This window comes from Pseudorca crassidens, chromosome 2 (assembly GCF_039906515.1).
Source record: "Pseudorca crassidens isolate mPseCra1 chromosome 2, mPseCra1.hap1, whole genome shotgun sequence".
NCBI lineage: Eukaryota > Metazoa > Chordata > Mammalia > Artiodactyla > Delphinidae > Pseudorca > Pseudorca crassidens.
This window is the reverse complement of record NC_090297.1, coordinates 19,112,556-19,129,083: the sequence shown is the minus strand read 5'-3', so window position 1 is coordinate 19,129,083 and position 16,528 is coordinate 19,112,556. Positions and strand designations below refer to the sequence as shown.

The following is a 16,528-nucleotide window of genomic DNA, read 5'->3' as shown; positions in this document are numbered from 1 at the left end:
AGATGGGGAACAGCTGCTGGAAAGCCACATAATAGCCATGACGTCATGGTAGTGGTGGTGGAATACTCAGGAACAGGAAATCTCCCACGGGCCTGAGCATCCTCCAGAGTGAAGTGATAACAGGGCTTAGAGGTTAAGGTGAGGCCTCTGCAATCAGGCAGCATCCGAATCCTGGATCTATACTCACCAGCTTATGTGACCTATCTGGGCCTTGGTTCCTTCATCCATAACATGGAGTTAGAATGCCCAGGAATGCAGGTGGAAGAATGAAATGAGGTGCAGTAAAGGCTCAATAAATAAGTCCTACTGTTCATTCAAATTCTTCACTGAGCACCCACTGTTGCTTGGCTGTCTCTTTCCCTGGCTAGACAAAGAGGCACCCAAAGGAAGAGACCGTGGTCATGTCTTTGCCTTGGTAACCCCAGTGCTTGGCACACAGTAGGCACACACATCTGCAGACCTGAATCATTTGGAAAAGGGAGCAAATGTTCTTTTTGGCTCCAAGGGACAGGGCTAAGACCAACGCCTGTGTGTGGAAGTCCTAGGGATCAGGATTCAATTTGCTCTAAAGGAGAACTTTCAGATAAAAGGAATAGAGATATCCATAGTTATAAAAGAAAATGAAAGGAATATTTATGGAAGACTTACTATGTGCCAGAAACGAGCCTAAGCCTGTTTCTGGTCCTGTTGTGTTTAATCCTCACAAGTCTATGAGGTAAATACTATCATTAACCCATTTCACAGGTGAAGAAACCGATGCAGAAGATGATTGAGTTTGTTCATTTACTCACTCGTTTACCAAATGAGTGCCTTTCCTGTGTCAGGCCCTGGGGATTCACCCATCAACAAAGCAGACAAGTGTTTGAATCACCCGCTGAGCAAAGAGCAAAGCTGAGACATTAGAACCCAGCTGTGTCTGTCTTCAGAGCTCGAGTGCATGACTATTACATGGATTCCTTCCAGAACAGGATCCTCATAAAGTGGTGAGTTTCCTGTCACTGAAGGTGTGCAAGTGAGAACTGGAGACAGCTAGGGGCCAGCTGTAAGGAATTCCAACTTGGGATGGACTGGGTGAGCTGCAAGGGCCCCGTGGCCGTTCTTCAAGCTCTGGAGCCGTCCAGAGAGCCTCAGAGCACTGAATCGGGCCTCTCGCTGACGGGAAGAAAGATAAGGATGGAGGGAAAAGGAAAGAGGAAGAAAAAGGGGAAGCGGGAGGAGCTGACTAACTTCTAGGGCGTGAGCTCGCGCTGCGGGCACCCAGGGCCCGGGCGCCACCTAGTGGAAGAATTTGAGAAGCTGCTGGAACAGGAGAGAGAGACAAAATGAAGGAGCTGGCGGTAGGGACGTGGACAGAGAAATTGAGAGTGTGACAGATGAACGTGTTCTGCTTCAGCGTTCCAGACCCTCCTGTGCATAACATTGTATATAATGTAAGATATATGTACATTATAAAATACAATGTAAGCATTTTTTCCTCCACATTTTGACCTCTCTGGAATCACCATGCGTCTTCACAATGAACGGCGTGATATTTAATAGATGGTGGTGCATCCTCCTATTGCCAGCATCCAAGCTTTGATAAAACTTGGCCATAACTCTCACTGATGAAGCCTTCATGATGCTCCAGGCATGAGCTAAGCCCTTGACATACATTATCTTATTGAATCTATGCCCATTTTACGCGAGAAGGAACTGAGGCTGGAGGTGAATCAAGGTGGTAGAGTCAGAGGACGTGAAGCTCACCTCCCCACACGACCGCAGCAAACATACTGTACCTGTGGAACAATTCTCACAGAAAACCAACTGGAAACAGGCTGAGGGAGGCGAAGTCACTTGCTTAGCCTCACAGTGTGTCTGTGGCTGAGATGCTGCTGCAGAACATTGTTCCTGCATTGTGGCGCTGCACTGCTCCCCTCTTTTATGTCCCTGAGCATATGGTTTTATCACTATTTGATTGTCCCTCTGCTCCTACCCCCCCATTCCCGGCCATGTGCCATGAACTCCACTGGATCAGGGTCTGCCTTCCATTCATCTCAATTTAATTATCCTCAGAACCCTGTGAGGTGGGTGCCATTATTACCATTTTATCTGTAGGGTATGAGTTTAAATAAATAGAAGCATCTAACATTTTTAAAATTATTTATTTTTGGCTGAGTTGGGTCTTCGTTGCTGCACGCGGGCTTTCTCTAGTTGCAGCGAGCAGGGGCTACTCTTCATTGTGGTGTGCGGGCTTCTCCTTGCGGTGGCTCTTCTTGTTGCAGAGCATGGGCTCTAGGCACGCGGGCTTCAGTAGTTGTGGCATGCGGGCTCAGTAGTTGTGCCACACGGGCTTAGTTGCTCCGCGGCATGTGGGATCTTCCCAGACCAGGGCTTGAACCCATGTCCCCTGCTTTGGCAGGCAGATTCTTATCCACTGCACCAGCAGGGAAGCCCTAACATTTAAAAAAAAAAAAAAAAAGACAATAAGAAATATACAAAAGGGAGAACTGTAGCTGTTTTGATGTTGGCATGGGGTAATTCACTTTCTTTTATCTATTTTCCGAATTTCCTGGTTGTACAACAACGACATTTAAAATGTATTCTGCAATTTTAGTTCATGATCTGCCCAATGGAAAAAAGAATATTAAACATTATGTATACATGCTTTGATCCTGATGTTTGTAGCTACATCAGTACTTCTAAATATATGGGGGGGGAACCCAGTTTGTTCCATATATTAGAGGAGGGGAGCTCAGGGAAGGTTGAGCGTAGTCAGGTAGAGTACTTGACCTGAGGTAGGTGTCCTTGGTTATAGCTGGATGATGGGATTGCCAACAATCTTTTTCTTTTTTTTTTTTTTTTGGCCATGCCACATGGCTTGCAGGATGTTAGTTCCCAGACCAGGGATTGAACCTAGGCCCCCACAGTGAAAGCGCCGAGTTCTAACCACTGGACCGCCAGGGAATTCCCAATTTGTTTCTTTTTGTTTTCCAAATTCTCTAAAAGTGAATATGTATTTTTCTGAGTTAAAAACCATCATCGTAAATACGTCTCTAAGTCCAAAAAGGATTAGGACATTAGGAGACCAGAAAGGATATCCCAGGCAGAGAATAGCACGAGAAAAGCAAAGGAACAAACGTGGGAAATCACAGGGTACCTGGCGGCTGCTCTGCACATCCTGGCTGTCTGGATGTGTCCCGATGGTCGGTGGCGTGAGCGTCCTCCTCCAGGCAGGGCCCAGACCAGTCAGGCTTACCACTCCCCTCTGCTCATGTTGGCTATGTAAGCCAAAGCCTCCATGCTTAAATTGCTAGAAGGGTCTCTACCCGGTTATGCACTAGGGAAAGAACAGATGTGGGACTTTGGGGTTCACAAAGGCCACTTCTGCACATTGTTTCCTATTTTGGGGTTTTTCCTTCCACATCTCCAATATCCCGAGAGCTACTTCTACCCCTGCTTCAGAGGCACCTGGTTACTCTCAGTCTGTTTCCTTTCGCTACAGCAGAATTAAAGCTGGGTGCCCTCAATAGCCCCCTGGCTGAGGCAGTCTGAGGGGGTGGCATGGCACCTGGGGGAGCCGTGGCTTTACCTTGGGGCAGTCGGTTCCCATGACAAGGCCTAGGCTAGATGGGTGGTTTTCGCATGGTTTTTGGTTGCAGAACCTTTTATCAAAAAGAATCCAACAGGGAAGCTCAAAGTTTAAAAAAAGCAGAGCAAAGCCCTTGCAAAGCTTACCTGTATCATCTCTCAATCCCCCAACAAAGATCAGTACTACTAGTGGCCCCATCCTACAGAGAAAATCTGAATCATAATTCTCCCCACTTAGGACTCTGCAGGGCAGTTTACAAACTGGTAGACTAGGTGACCTGTAAGGTAACGGCTTTCCATTTTGTTGACTGTATCAATCACATTAGAATACATTTTACATGGTAACCCAGTTCACAAGCATACATATGCACACAAGCACACAGGCACACACACACCATGAAATAATACTTAACCTACTATGTGTGATTCACACTTAAATTTACGATTTCATTTTTTTATTTTAATGCTGGTTGCAACTCATTCAATTTTACAATTCACTGCCGAGTCTCAACCTGCAGTCTGCAAAACACTTCCTTAATGAAGTTTCAGATGAAGAGTTGATGACTGGCCTACCTGGTGAGAGGCATCCGTATACTCTGTGCACGTGGCACCACTCTTTAAGAATCAGCACATCAGCTTCTCCTCCCATGATACATCTGAAATAAAAGGCCATCTTGGCAAAAACCTCTTATGATGTGAAGGCCTGCCAACTTAACTATATATTGACAAATGTGGAAGATTTTTGCAAAGAAATACAGGAAAAACCTGTATTTCAGATCCTATCATCTTTCCTTTGAAAACAGATTTGCACGGAAGACCACTTAGGGGTACAGCAATAATTGAGTTCCTAAGAGCCAAAAGACAATGTTTGGTATGAGCTAAGATGGAACTTTCAAATGAAAAATACAGCAAATAAGCTTTCAAAAGGCAAAAACGTCTTACAGACTTTTGGAGCTGGTCTTTCAAAGGAAGGAGCAGAGTTGGGTCCTCAGGACATTAATGCCTTTCAAATTTCAACTTCCAAACTTCTTCAGAGTAATTTTTCAGAGTAATAAGCTCCATCCTTAATTTCAATGCCTTTTGAAGAACCACACATATTTGGGCAGATTTTCTACATTCGTCGTCTAACGTGATTCTGTTACAATACCAGACAGGTATATTGAGGAAAAACAGCGTTCTTTATCAGATGGTGGGAGAGACAATATCAACTAGACCCGCATGTACCTTAAGTAAGTCACACTCTCCCTTAGTCTCCTGATCCTCTTCAAAAACGTGGGAACAAATTTTTGCTTGGCCATAGCCCCCCAGCCCCAGCCTCCAAAATGGGTATGAAAGTTCCACAGAGCACTTTACAAATGCATTATCAGCTCTACTCTGCAGAAACTCTGAGAGTCCTACAGCCACAATTTCAGAAATATTCTCATACAGATACAAATGTGTTTAATGTGGCACTGAATACTGTATATAAAATAGATAACTGATGGGGACCTACTGTGTAGTGCAGGGAACTCTACTCAGTGCTCCGCGGTGGCCTATATGGGAAGGAAATCTGGAAAAGAGTGGAGATATGTATTTGTGCGGCAGATTCGCTTTGCTGTGCACCTGGAACTGACACAACATTGTAAATCAATTATACCCAATTAAAAAAAAATGGCATTGGGGCTTCCCTGGTGGCGCAGTGGGTGAGGGTCTGCCTGCCGATGCAGGGGACACGGGTTCGTGCCCCGGTGCGGGAAGATCCCACATGCCGCAGAGCGGTTAGGCCCGTGAGCCATGGCCGCTGAGCCTGCGCGTCCGGAGCCTGTGCTCTGCAACGGGAGAGGCCACAACAGTGAGAGGCCCGCGTACCGCGCAAAAAAAAAAAAAAAAAAAAAGGCATTGAAGTCTGTCAGCACATGAAAAGATGCTCAACATCATTAGCCGTCAGGGAAATGCAAATCAAACCATAATGAGATACTAGTCCACACCCACTTGGATAGTTATTATCAACATGACAGATAACATGTGTTGGCAAGGATGTGGAGAAATAATAACCCTCATACACTGCTAGTAAGAAGTTCGGATAGTGTAGCTGCTTTGGAAAATAGTCTAGCAGTTTCTTAAAAAGTTAAGTATGACCCAGCAATCCCACTCCCAGGTATATACACCCAAGAGAACATATGTCCACATAAAAACTTGTATGCCGAATGTTCACAGCAGCTTTATTCATAAGAGCTGGAAAGTGGAAACAGCTCAAATGTGCAACTGATGTGGATAAACAAAATACGGCATATCCATATAAGGGAACACCACTCAGCAATTAAAAAAAAAAATGGAGTACCATGGATGAACCTTAAACACATATTAAATGATAGAAGCCAGACACAAAAGCCCACATACTGTATAATTCCAGTGAAATGTCCCAGAATAAACAAATCTATAGACAGAAAGTAGTTGCCAGGAGCTGGGGCTGATGGGACTGTCAGTAGAATGGAAAGTGACTGCTAATGGGCAGTTTCTTTTTAGGGTGATCAAAATATTCTGGAATAGGTAGTCGTGATGGTTGCATAACCTTGTGAATATATTAAATACCACTGCACTGCACACTTTAAAATGGTGAATTTTATTAAAAAGAAAAAAAAGAAAAAATTACATTAAATAGGGCTATGTTAATTAAAATCCTTTTTAGACATCCAAACTAAAATTTACCATAGTTACTAGAATGACCACATATTACGTTAGCTAAGAAAATGGGAACCTCTTTGTACTATCATTGCTTTATATGTATTAACTATCACACTTAACCCTTCAAAAACAACTCTGAAGTAGATTCCACCATTATTTAACTCGGAGAGAAGAAATGGCAGCACTTAGAGGCCAAATAACTTGACCAAGGTCACACTGTAGAAAGCTGTGCTAGAAACCCTGGTCTACCAAACTCTATGTTCTTGTCCACTCCAAATTGTTTGCATGTGTTTTACCCCCAGTGGGCAAATACTAGAGAGCAGCAATCACCATGTCTTCATTTTCTTTACCTCAAGCCCTAGTAGTGCCTTGCAAGTACAGAGGCAATGACGGTCAATTAAACTTATTTACTCATCGGTTCATCAAGCATTTGTCCTTCTACGATGTACCAGGCATTGGGGACACAGTCACATACAAGACCAAGTTCCTAAGGACCAAAAACATCATCTCAGGTGGTAATAATTGCTATAGATGAAAACAGAGGAGACGAAGTTGTTCTTCAGACAAGTGTCTGAAGAAAACAAAGTAAACATGTCAGATCCGGCAGTGAGGACAAAGGCCCCGAGAGAGGTTTAAAGGAAGGGCAAGGAGGTAGGTATGGCTTGAGCAGACTGAGGAGTAGAGATGAAGGTGCCAAACTAGGTGCTACTGGGTCTTGCAGGCCAGAGTAAGAAATTTGGATTTTACTCTGAAGCAGAAAAAAGGAGCTGAGGGTTTTGAGCGGTACTATCATGACAGGCTGCTGGGAACAGAATGGCCTTGTGTGCATGAGGATTGGAGGGTGGACAATGCTGCCACTGACAGTATCAACTCAATTTTGAGTAAATGAGAATGACAGGTACTGAATGGGACAAATAAATCAGAGGATATGTTCAATTCGGTATGCCTTTTAGACATCCAAATGAAGTTATTAACTAGGTAGCTCGATAGAGGTCTAGGTCAGGAAGTCTAGACGGGAAAGAACTTTGACACACAAAAAGACATTTAAGGGACTAGGGATTCAGTGTCCTTGGTGGCATTCCCTACAAACTCCATCACTTCACGTTTCAAAGGATCCACTAGAGATGAAAGAGCTACTGAGGTAGGAGGAAAACTAGCGCTGCATCTAGAAGGTAAACCAGTGTTGCCCCCTAGAACCCAAGAGAAGGAAGTGTGTCGACAAAGGAGTGAATGACTGAGTCAACTCCTGCCAAGAAGGCTAGTAAAGGATGGAGAATTGATCGCTCATTTTGGCAAAATGGAAGTTACTGCTAACCTTAACAAGCAGTTCAGTCAAGTGGAGGAATGAAAGCGTGTTGAATAAATGGGACAAGTGAATAAATGGATTGAATGAGTGAATGGCTAGATAGATTCCAAGTACCCCAGTGATGTTCATTGGTTTGTTCATACTGAAAGGGGTAAATCAGCTGCAACCATCTTAGAAACCGGATATCCTGGGGACTTCCCTGGCGGTCCAGTGGTTAAGACTCCACGTTTCCAATGCAGGGGGCACAGGTTCGATCCCTGGCTGGGGAACTAAGAACCCACATGCTCAGTGGCAAAAAAACAAACAAAAAACAAGCACAAACTGGAATATTCTGTGCATTTCCTACATCACAGAATTATAAAGTCAAAAGGAAGTCATGTGGAAGATCCCTGAAAGCTCTAAGTTGCCGCAGACACATGTAAGATTCTATCAAGGGTGGAGAGTCACTCTAGATACCTTAGTTCAGTCGCTACAAAAGCAGCTTCATTAATAAGCTTTTGCCTTGTTACAAATCACTCTAAAAACCCACCTGTAAAAATAGCCCCTCTATGTCCATATCCTTTAGATAAAAAACTGCCCACTAAGTTTTCCTGAAATTAAGACATGTAGGCATTTTCCTTCTTTTTGCTTCAACTACCAGAAACTATAATCAAATTAACTGCCTATGTGACAACTTGCTAAGCTTAGATTCACTTGTCAAAAATTCCTTCTTTCTTATGAATGTTGTTGTTTTACCTTATACAATGTTATCAACTCCCAAGTTTCCTCAAATTATATTGCTCACACCACACCACACCACACACCCCCCCCCAATAGAGGGAGGTTGCTCCAGTCATTTCTTAACCTTCGTTCGCTTCCTGGAATGTGCCAGGCTTCTTCTGTCTTGGGGTGTACAGATACTGTTTGCTCTGCCTGAAACTCTTCCCCTATGCCTGGCTGACTAGCCCATTATATGTGTTGCAATCTCACTGTGTGCTTTCCCTTCATGGCATTTATCACATTAATTACTAAAATAAAGATGGTAAAACAATTTCATCACCTCGTTTTTCCCTTGTCTAATCCTCACTCTGCCAAAGGTGCCAAGGGGGTAAAGGCACTGTAAGATTTCTAAGGTAGGTTTCCTGCCGTATTGAGATGGGTAAGTAAAAGTGAGTGGCCAACATTTTTAAATTTAGAAATTTATTGTTTAATCCACAAGCTTTATATAGCTTTAGTTTAAAAAAAAACAAAAAAAACCCCAACAAAAACAAAACAAAAACAGTGAAAACAAGACACTATTTCAAAGTCTGGGCCCTTCCAGCTTTCCAAATACAAGAGCTCTGAAAGTTGTATATACCAATCGATAGAACAAGACAAAATTATGAATGGAGCCATGACGTTTCATAAAACAAAATTTTATGTAACTGAAGGATCCTTCCTGGGACTAGTTAACTGCCTTTACAAAAAATAAAAATAAACAGAACAGAGTGAAATTCCAGTGTTCCAAATCAACTTGTTACACATCAATATAAACCCACAGTGTCCTGGCAAACAACATGCTTTCATTTTCTGTCTCATCCTAGAGCTCGAATCCTGATTCATTTCAGCAGAGACTCCACAGGCAACAGGAAAGATTGTGGCATTAAAATATTCATTTATACTTTTGTGGTAGTTCAACAGTGGTCTTATTTCTGGGAAAGCTTGCAAAAACCATACAAGGTTGGAAGCATCATAACTTAAATGGGTGCTAAGACTCAAATGAGAAAAAGGAAAAAAGAAAGAAAAAGTAGAAAGAAAAACCTCTGGGAATAGACAGGGGCATTTAATGGAACCATAAGAATGCCAACAATATTTAAACCCCCTTTTTTAAAAAGGGGATTTTTTTTTTTTGGCTTAAAATATTTCACTCTAAATGAATTTATGTCAGCTGTCAATGAAAGAATGTCACTAATACACTGTGGACACCTTTTGCAATGTAAATCCATGCCCTTTTTTTTTTTACATGGTGAACTTCAACCTAGCAATTATTACAACAAATGTTATAGTCTAAAGCTCAAACACATTTTTAGCAATTTTGAAACTGAATTGCGTACAAACCAAATAAAATTTACATCATAACAAACATTTCCACCTAGGACTGTGGGGACACTTGAGCCTTCCGCATTGATCTCAGGGCCTTTTCACGCAGGTGCTTTTCTAAGTCATCAAGGTTATCTTCAGCCTCACTTTCAGTCTCCTAAAAAAAAAATATATATAAAAAAAAAAAAACGCCAAAAAGGTCATATCGTTAAATCTTGAGACACCGGTGGGAGATGCTGAGTACAGAGAAAAAGAAAATTCTTGTGATGTGTGCACAACTCTATGAATACACAAAAAAACCATAAAATCACTATACTTTAAATGGGTTAAGTCTATGGTATATTTAATTATATTGAATTTCTTTTAAAAAATATACATTAAGCTTTTTGGATGCCATTCATATTCTTATCGTTAGCCTTAGCAAATTCCTGCTCTTGGTAGGTGGTCATAGAGAAACCGATCAGAAAAGAGTTAACAGCTGAGCATCCAATTATTAGAAAAAAATTACTTAGCTACTTCTCAATACCAAATGATTCAGCTATCTGTACACACTGTAAGAGTGTTCGTAAATACCTTCTTAGGCTCTGGCTCCGCCTCTGGTTCTTCCTGTGCTGACGCGGTTGTGGGAGCAGCAATGGCTGCAGGGGTCACAGGAGCTGCAGCAGCTGCAGCTACAGCCTTTTCCTTCTTGTGTTTTTTGTGCTTCTTGTGCTTCTTATCCTTTTTGTGTTTCTTGTCCTTCTTTTTCTTCTTTTTCTTTCCACCTCCTTCTGGGTCTGAATTCTAGAAATCCAGAAAACCCAAAACAATAAAATCAACCTGTCGAACTAAACATTTTATTTCTTCAAGGGAATAAGCAATTGGACTAATCTCAGGATTTCATACGGCTTCAGGGGGGAAAGAAGACCCAGGGCCAATCAACACTAAGAAAAGTACTCCTAAAAGATGGGAACCACCACTGAAAGCAAAGACTTCCAAGAGTTGAAACAGACCTTGAAGATAAATGATTTTTTAAAAATTTCCCCAACTAACTTCACATTAAACCAGGCCTCCCAACCACAAGCTATGAATCAGGTCTCCAAGACTGGCCTGAGTCAGGGTGTACCTCCGTATGTAAGGAAAAGCACCATGTGCAACAGGAAGAAAAGTCTCTGAACTCAACTAGACCTGATTTGAATTCTGGTTCCTGAACCTATTAAACTAGTTGACCTCAAATTGCCTGACGTGTTCTGAGGCCTTTTTGTCAACCCAAAATGGGTATAACAATCCTTGATAAAGCTGTTACAAAAGTTAAATGGGAATATCTGTAAATCACCCACAATACCAGCCTAACATGTAGGCTTTTAATAGCTATTATCCTAAATACAAGCGTGTATGAATGCCACATCTCTAATCACTGTCTGATCTATCTCTAGAATGTGGGTACATTGTTCTCCACCACATATATTCCAAATTTAAGCAAAGGGTTGGCTCTGCTATAATTGTATCTAGTCTATAATTTTTAAATCTCACATTTCTAAGCAATTACTTAAAATTCCTCAATCCATTCAGTCTGCACAATAATTCAATCCTATTAAGATGGACATCCACCACTGATTTTATACAATACAGAAAGCTGCCATGATTAGATTAATGAATCACAAAGAAAACAGTTTAAGCTCTGATATTTTAATATCCCAATGATATTTAAGCTTGACAATGTAAAAACAAGAGTGTTATTCTTATCTATGTAGCTTGCCAAAGATCAGGCTATATGGGACAACAAAGTACTTTCCACTCCATCTAACATTTCACAAGTTGTGAGGTTCATTTTTTATTACAGAAATAATGTATTTACACTGTAGGAAAAAATAAGACCATTAAGATGTAAAGAAGAAAAATTAAGATCACGCATCATTCTCCTTCTAACATATAACCACCGTCGACATTTTGGTATGTTCTTGTGATAAAGTGTATTTTTTCTATATAAAAATGTAATCAGACTAATAGACATGATCTAAGATTGAAATTTTTATTGATTGTGACCATAACTATCCCAAAACCTGTCAAACACTAGAGAAAACAGCACAAACGCTAAACTATTTTTCTCCTAGATAACAGAATCAAGGGTAATTTTTTTCTTTCTGTTTTTCTAAATTGTCTACATAATCCAATCTTCACCACCAAGATAACAGTATTAGACATATCACAAATTAGTGGATGTCTAGAGTACTAAGCATGGACTGTGATGCAAACACCACCACTTAACTTGTGCCTCCTTTTGAAGTCCATCTGAACCACAGAAAGTAATGCCCCTCTGAACTACAAAAGACAAAAAATTCTCTCCTTCCAAGTGACCACGTATAATTATAAAAGATGTCCAAAACAGGGCAGACATACCCTTGCCGGTGATGGGCTTGGTGTTGGGCTTTTAGCCTTTTTAACCGGTACCGCTGGTGACCAGTTGGTAGAGGGTGACTGAGACTGGACAGGGGATGGAGGTGCTGGGGGCTTTTTAGCTGCTGGCTCAGGAGATCCCGAGACAGATCGGGAAGACGAGACCCTCCTTACCGACTGAGGGCTTGGTGAGGCAGCTCTAGAAACAGAGGGAAAAAATAAAACATTTAATATCCAAAAGCACAGATCCTTCTTTCTTAAGAGAAAACAACCAACTACCATTATACAACCAGATAATGAACTTTAAGTATTTCACAGCACTTAGTCTGCTGGTTGATTATACTAACACTTATCAAATTTTTACCACCTAAGTCTCCTGGAGAGTAGTTCAAGCTCCACAATCCTCTATCCATTCTGTTAATGATTCTTCCTGTATGAAATTAGTAATGCCAGTTCCTATTTAAGACTGCTTTTATCAGTCTTACATAGACATGCAAGAAATATCCTATGCATCACTTCAGAGCTAGGTTTGGAAACAGACTCAATAAGCCTGATATCCCTAAGAACCAAGTAAAATCCTACGGCATGTAGCTTATACCATGAGGAACTATCCTGAAAACAGAAAGGATCTACGAATAGGACCTAGAATTTGCCTTAAAGTTTGTATTCACAACTATTCTTTTCTGTGATTTCTCAGTTGGGGGGTGGGGGGCTTCCAAGCATAAAGAGCTATGCAAGTTAGTGTTCCTAACCAAAAAGGATAAAATATTTTTACTTTTTTATCTTTTTGGGTTCCGGAGTCCTGGAGACTCTCCTAATGGGCCTAGAACTTGGAGATGGGGACAGCCTTCTTTGGGGTGATGACGATGCTCCTCTTCGAACAGCTGGAGGACTTGAGGAGGTCTGAGGAGCTCGAGGCCGTGGTGAGGGCGAATGCCGTTTGTTTGGTTGTGGTGACCGGGCCTCCCGGGTAGATCGGCTCGGGGAAGACCCTTTCCTATGCTTTGATGACAACGAAGGCGAACGTCTCTTGGTGACTGGGGAGCTTCTTTGTTTGGGAGGTGGCGAATGGGAGACCCGACGCTTTGGTGGTGGAGACGGTGATGGCCTTCGTTTAGGAGGGGGAGGGGGTGAAGCCGTTCTTCTCTTTGGAGGTGGAGAAGGAGAATATCTCCTCTGTATTGGAGGAGAGTATCTTCTTGGGGAAGGTGAGCGACGACGTGGGGGAGGAGAAGGAGTCCTAGGAAAAATAAACGGTCCAACAGAGTAGAAACAGAATGCAAAGAAAACTATGTACTTATACAGCACCACACAGAGAGAGAATATTTCTAAGTGGAAATGTCATGTGTTTAAACTCATTTAAGGTAACAACAACAAAAAAATCACTTAGTAAATTCCTGTTTATCCTAGATGACTACAAATAGGTCATTGTGATTAATGGAGAAATTTAGTTTTCAGACTGAATTCAAATTTGTCAAAAGTCATTTAGCATGGGCTTCCCTGGTGGCGCAGTGGTTAGGAGTCCGCCTGCCGATGCAGGGGACATGGGTTCGTGCCCCGGTCTGGGAAGATCCCACATGCCGCAGAGCGGTTAGGCCCGTAAGCCATGGCCGCTGAGCCTGTGCGTCCGGAGCCTGTGCTCCGCAACAGGAGAGGCCACAACAGTGAGAGGCCCGCGTACCCCCCCCCCACACACACACAAAGTCATTTAGCACAATCCATATAAAATCAACTTAGTATTTTTTTAGAAGAGAACCTGGCATTGCTCTAAGGAAACTGAAAATCCATTATCACTATGTAGCAACTAGATAACTACATTAGCAAGACTCTGTTGACCGTGTTCAACTTGAACTCAGGAAGTCTGTGCTTTAAAGAGCTCTCCTGTGTAGGGGGTACCCTCTCTAAACTGGTGTTTGGACTCTGAATTAATAATTAGCATTCACTTGCACAGCTTTAAAAGGCATCTCTACCCTGCCCCCACCAAGACAGACTTACATTTTTTGTGCGTCAAAATAGTATTCAATGGAAGTCTACTGCTAGGCAGAACGCATCCCTGTCAAAGTCTCAACTTGGCCTTCCTCTTAATGCTTAATCCCTACATAACCCTAACTTGCCTCTCAGGAATTAAACCTCAATAAAACATTTAGTTCCAATGGCCTGATTTTCTCCTGAAACATTCAGACCTTGAGCTCAAAATATTTTCCTGCCTAAAAATCAGCTTTGGGATAGGCCATACATTGGGCAACACCATAGAGTTTTCCATTTTGCCCTCATATTTAATAACTCTGAACCCCCATTTCCTCACCTGAAAAATGGGAATACCAAGCAAGATCATCCTGAGGAGACATGAAGTACATAAAACATCTACCACTTTACCTGCCACATAATGGCCATTCAGGAGTTGTAGCTGCAACTATACCGCTTGATAATGTGTTTGAGCAATACTCTTAAAATTTTTTCCCCCCTAACTTTTATTTTGAAATCATTTTTGATTTACAGAAGAGTTGCAAAATTAGTGGAGACTTTCCACTTACCATCCCATATAACTACAGAAAAATTACCAAAACTATGAAATTAACCTTGGTATTAACTAAAATACTAATGTCACCCCAGTTTTCTCTACTAATGTCCTTTTTCTGTTCCAGGTTCCAAAAATCAGGATCCTACATTGCGTTTAGTTGTCACGTGTCCTTAGTTTCTGCCAATTTGTAACTGCTCCTCAGTCTCTCTCCCTCTCATGATTGACATTTTTTTGAAGAGTACTCATCAGTTACTTTGTAAAATGGCTTTCAATTTGGGTTTGTCTGACAGGGTCAACGCTCTGTGTCCAAAGATCCAGTATCCACAAATTCAACCAACCATGGATCGAAAATATTTGAAGAGAAAAAAAATTCAGAAAGTTCCAAAAAGCAAAACTTAACTCCCCACTATAAAGTTAATATTTTTTCCCTCTGTAATCACTAGTGATCCTGCCTTTTAATTTAACATCTTTATTGATATGTGGTTCACAAATCATAAAATTCACCCATTTGAAGTGTGCATTTCAATTGTTTTAGTATACAGTTGACCCTTGAACATGGGTTTGAACTCCATGGGTCCATTTATATGTGGATTTTTTTTTTAATACTTATTGCAGTACTACACAGTCTGCTGTTGGCTGAATCCGCAGATACGGAGGGCCAACTGTAAAGTTATACTCAGATTTTCAACTGCGTGGAGGGTCGGTGCCCCTAACTCCTCTCCTTGCTCAAGGGTCAACTATATTCACAGTGTTCAACCATCATGACTCCCCATTCCCATCCCACCCTAGGCACCATTTATCTAATAACTCTCTATCTCTACAGAGTCATGTGTTCTGGACTTTTCATGTAACTGGAATTGTATACTATGTGGTATTTTGTAAACAGCTGTGCATGCCACTCGAATAAAATATTTCAATCACAAAGATTCAAAGTTGCTCCCTTTAGCTCCCACTAGCCTACGTGATAAAGTACCTGCGTCGTGGTGGTGGTGTGGGAGACCTGCGTCGACGAAGCGGAGGAGCAGGAGAAGGAGAACGTCGCCTTCTGGCAGGCGGTGGGGAGGGGCTTCTCCTCCGTCTACCACTAAACCAAAGAAGAATTATAGTTGATTCAGAGTCAGTAACATTTATAACTAAGTGATCAAGATGATTTAGTTTCAATCATTGTCAACCCAAAGTGCAGCAGCTTTCACTCTATCCCTCAAAGCAGTGTTTTTCAAACTACAGTGTAGTTAGTCAAGACCCTGGGTGAGAACCAGGATTTAAAAAAAAAAAAAAAAAAAGGCCAGAAAGAAAGGAAGAAAAGAAAAACAAAGCGCTTTAACTTGTGCTAAGAGTAAATTTTGTATTGTGAAATTTTTGTTTCTGTATATAAATATGCAGTCTGAGTCATGACATAAAACATTCTTAACATGACGCAAGGTGAGACAAGGCTGAAAACGCTGCCTGAGAGCATTGCTTTTTAACTAGAATGTACATCAGAAACAGCGTGGAAGCTTATTTGAAATGTGTGTTCACCAGGTTTGGGCTATGGTCTAGCCAGTATATGTTTAAAAAGGTTCTTCAAGTGGTTTTTGATTCCTTGTTAGGAACAACTGTTCTAAAGCCTAGAAAAATACAATGTTCAAATACAGATATTTAAGGCCCGAAGTCTGGGTGTCACTGCTCCAAGTTCTTGATTTTTTAAGAAGTATGTTCCCACAGTTCAACAGTTGCAAACTATTAACTAAAAACACTACCCCAAAGACAAAGGACCAAGGCTGTCTGAGCACTAAAGCCACTGGGAGCAATGCGGTTAAAATATAGATAAGAATCACAGACCTTAATTCTGAGCAGTTAGGCATTTAACCAATTAACATAAAAAGCACACCTGAAAAATACAATTATAATCAACTGGACTAACTCATAGTAGTCTCCCAGCAGATATACTAAAATAAATACCAAGCCAGTTTGACATCTATTGGCCAAGTTTGTGTATACAAAGAAGTCAAATAATATACAATTAACCCTTAAACAATGTGGGGGGCTTGGGCTTC

The 16,528-nt window shown here is 41.6% G+C and overlaps 1 protein-coding gene across 10 annotated transcripts in view; it reads right to left on the bottom strand.

The window, feature by feature from the left end:
* Nucleotides 1-8,699: 8,699 nt before the first annotated feature.
* The window catches only part of SRRM1 (serine and arginine repetitive matrix 1), a 29,706-nt gene continuing 21,877 nt past the window's right edge, over nucleotides 8,700-16,528 (bottom strand). For 9 of the 10 annotated variants that reach the window (XM_067724351.1, XM_067724391.1, XM_067724369.1 and 6 more), the window contains 5 exons: nucleotides 15,466-15,576; nucleotides 12,747-13,211; nucleotides 11,975-12,170; nucleotides 10,169-10,378; nucleotides 8,700-9,752 (listed from right to left, as the gene is read on the bottom strand). In XM_067724351.1, coding sequence (XP_067580452.1) covers nucleotides 9,648-9,752; nucleotides 10,169-10,378; nucleotides 11,975-12,170; nucleotides 12,747-13,211; nucleotides 15,466-15,576 — 1,087 coding nt within the window. In that variant the 3' untranslated portion in view covers nucleotides 8,700-9,647. Of the gene's footprint in view, nucleotides 9,832-10,168; nucleotides 10,379-11,974; nucleotides 12,171-12,746; nucleotides 13,212-15,465; nucleotides 15,577-16,528 lie in introns of all 10 variants that reach the window. The other variant, XM_067724409.1, reaches the window with a different exon arrangement.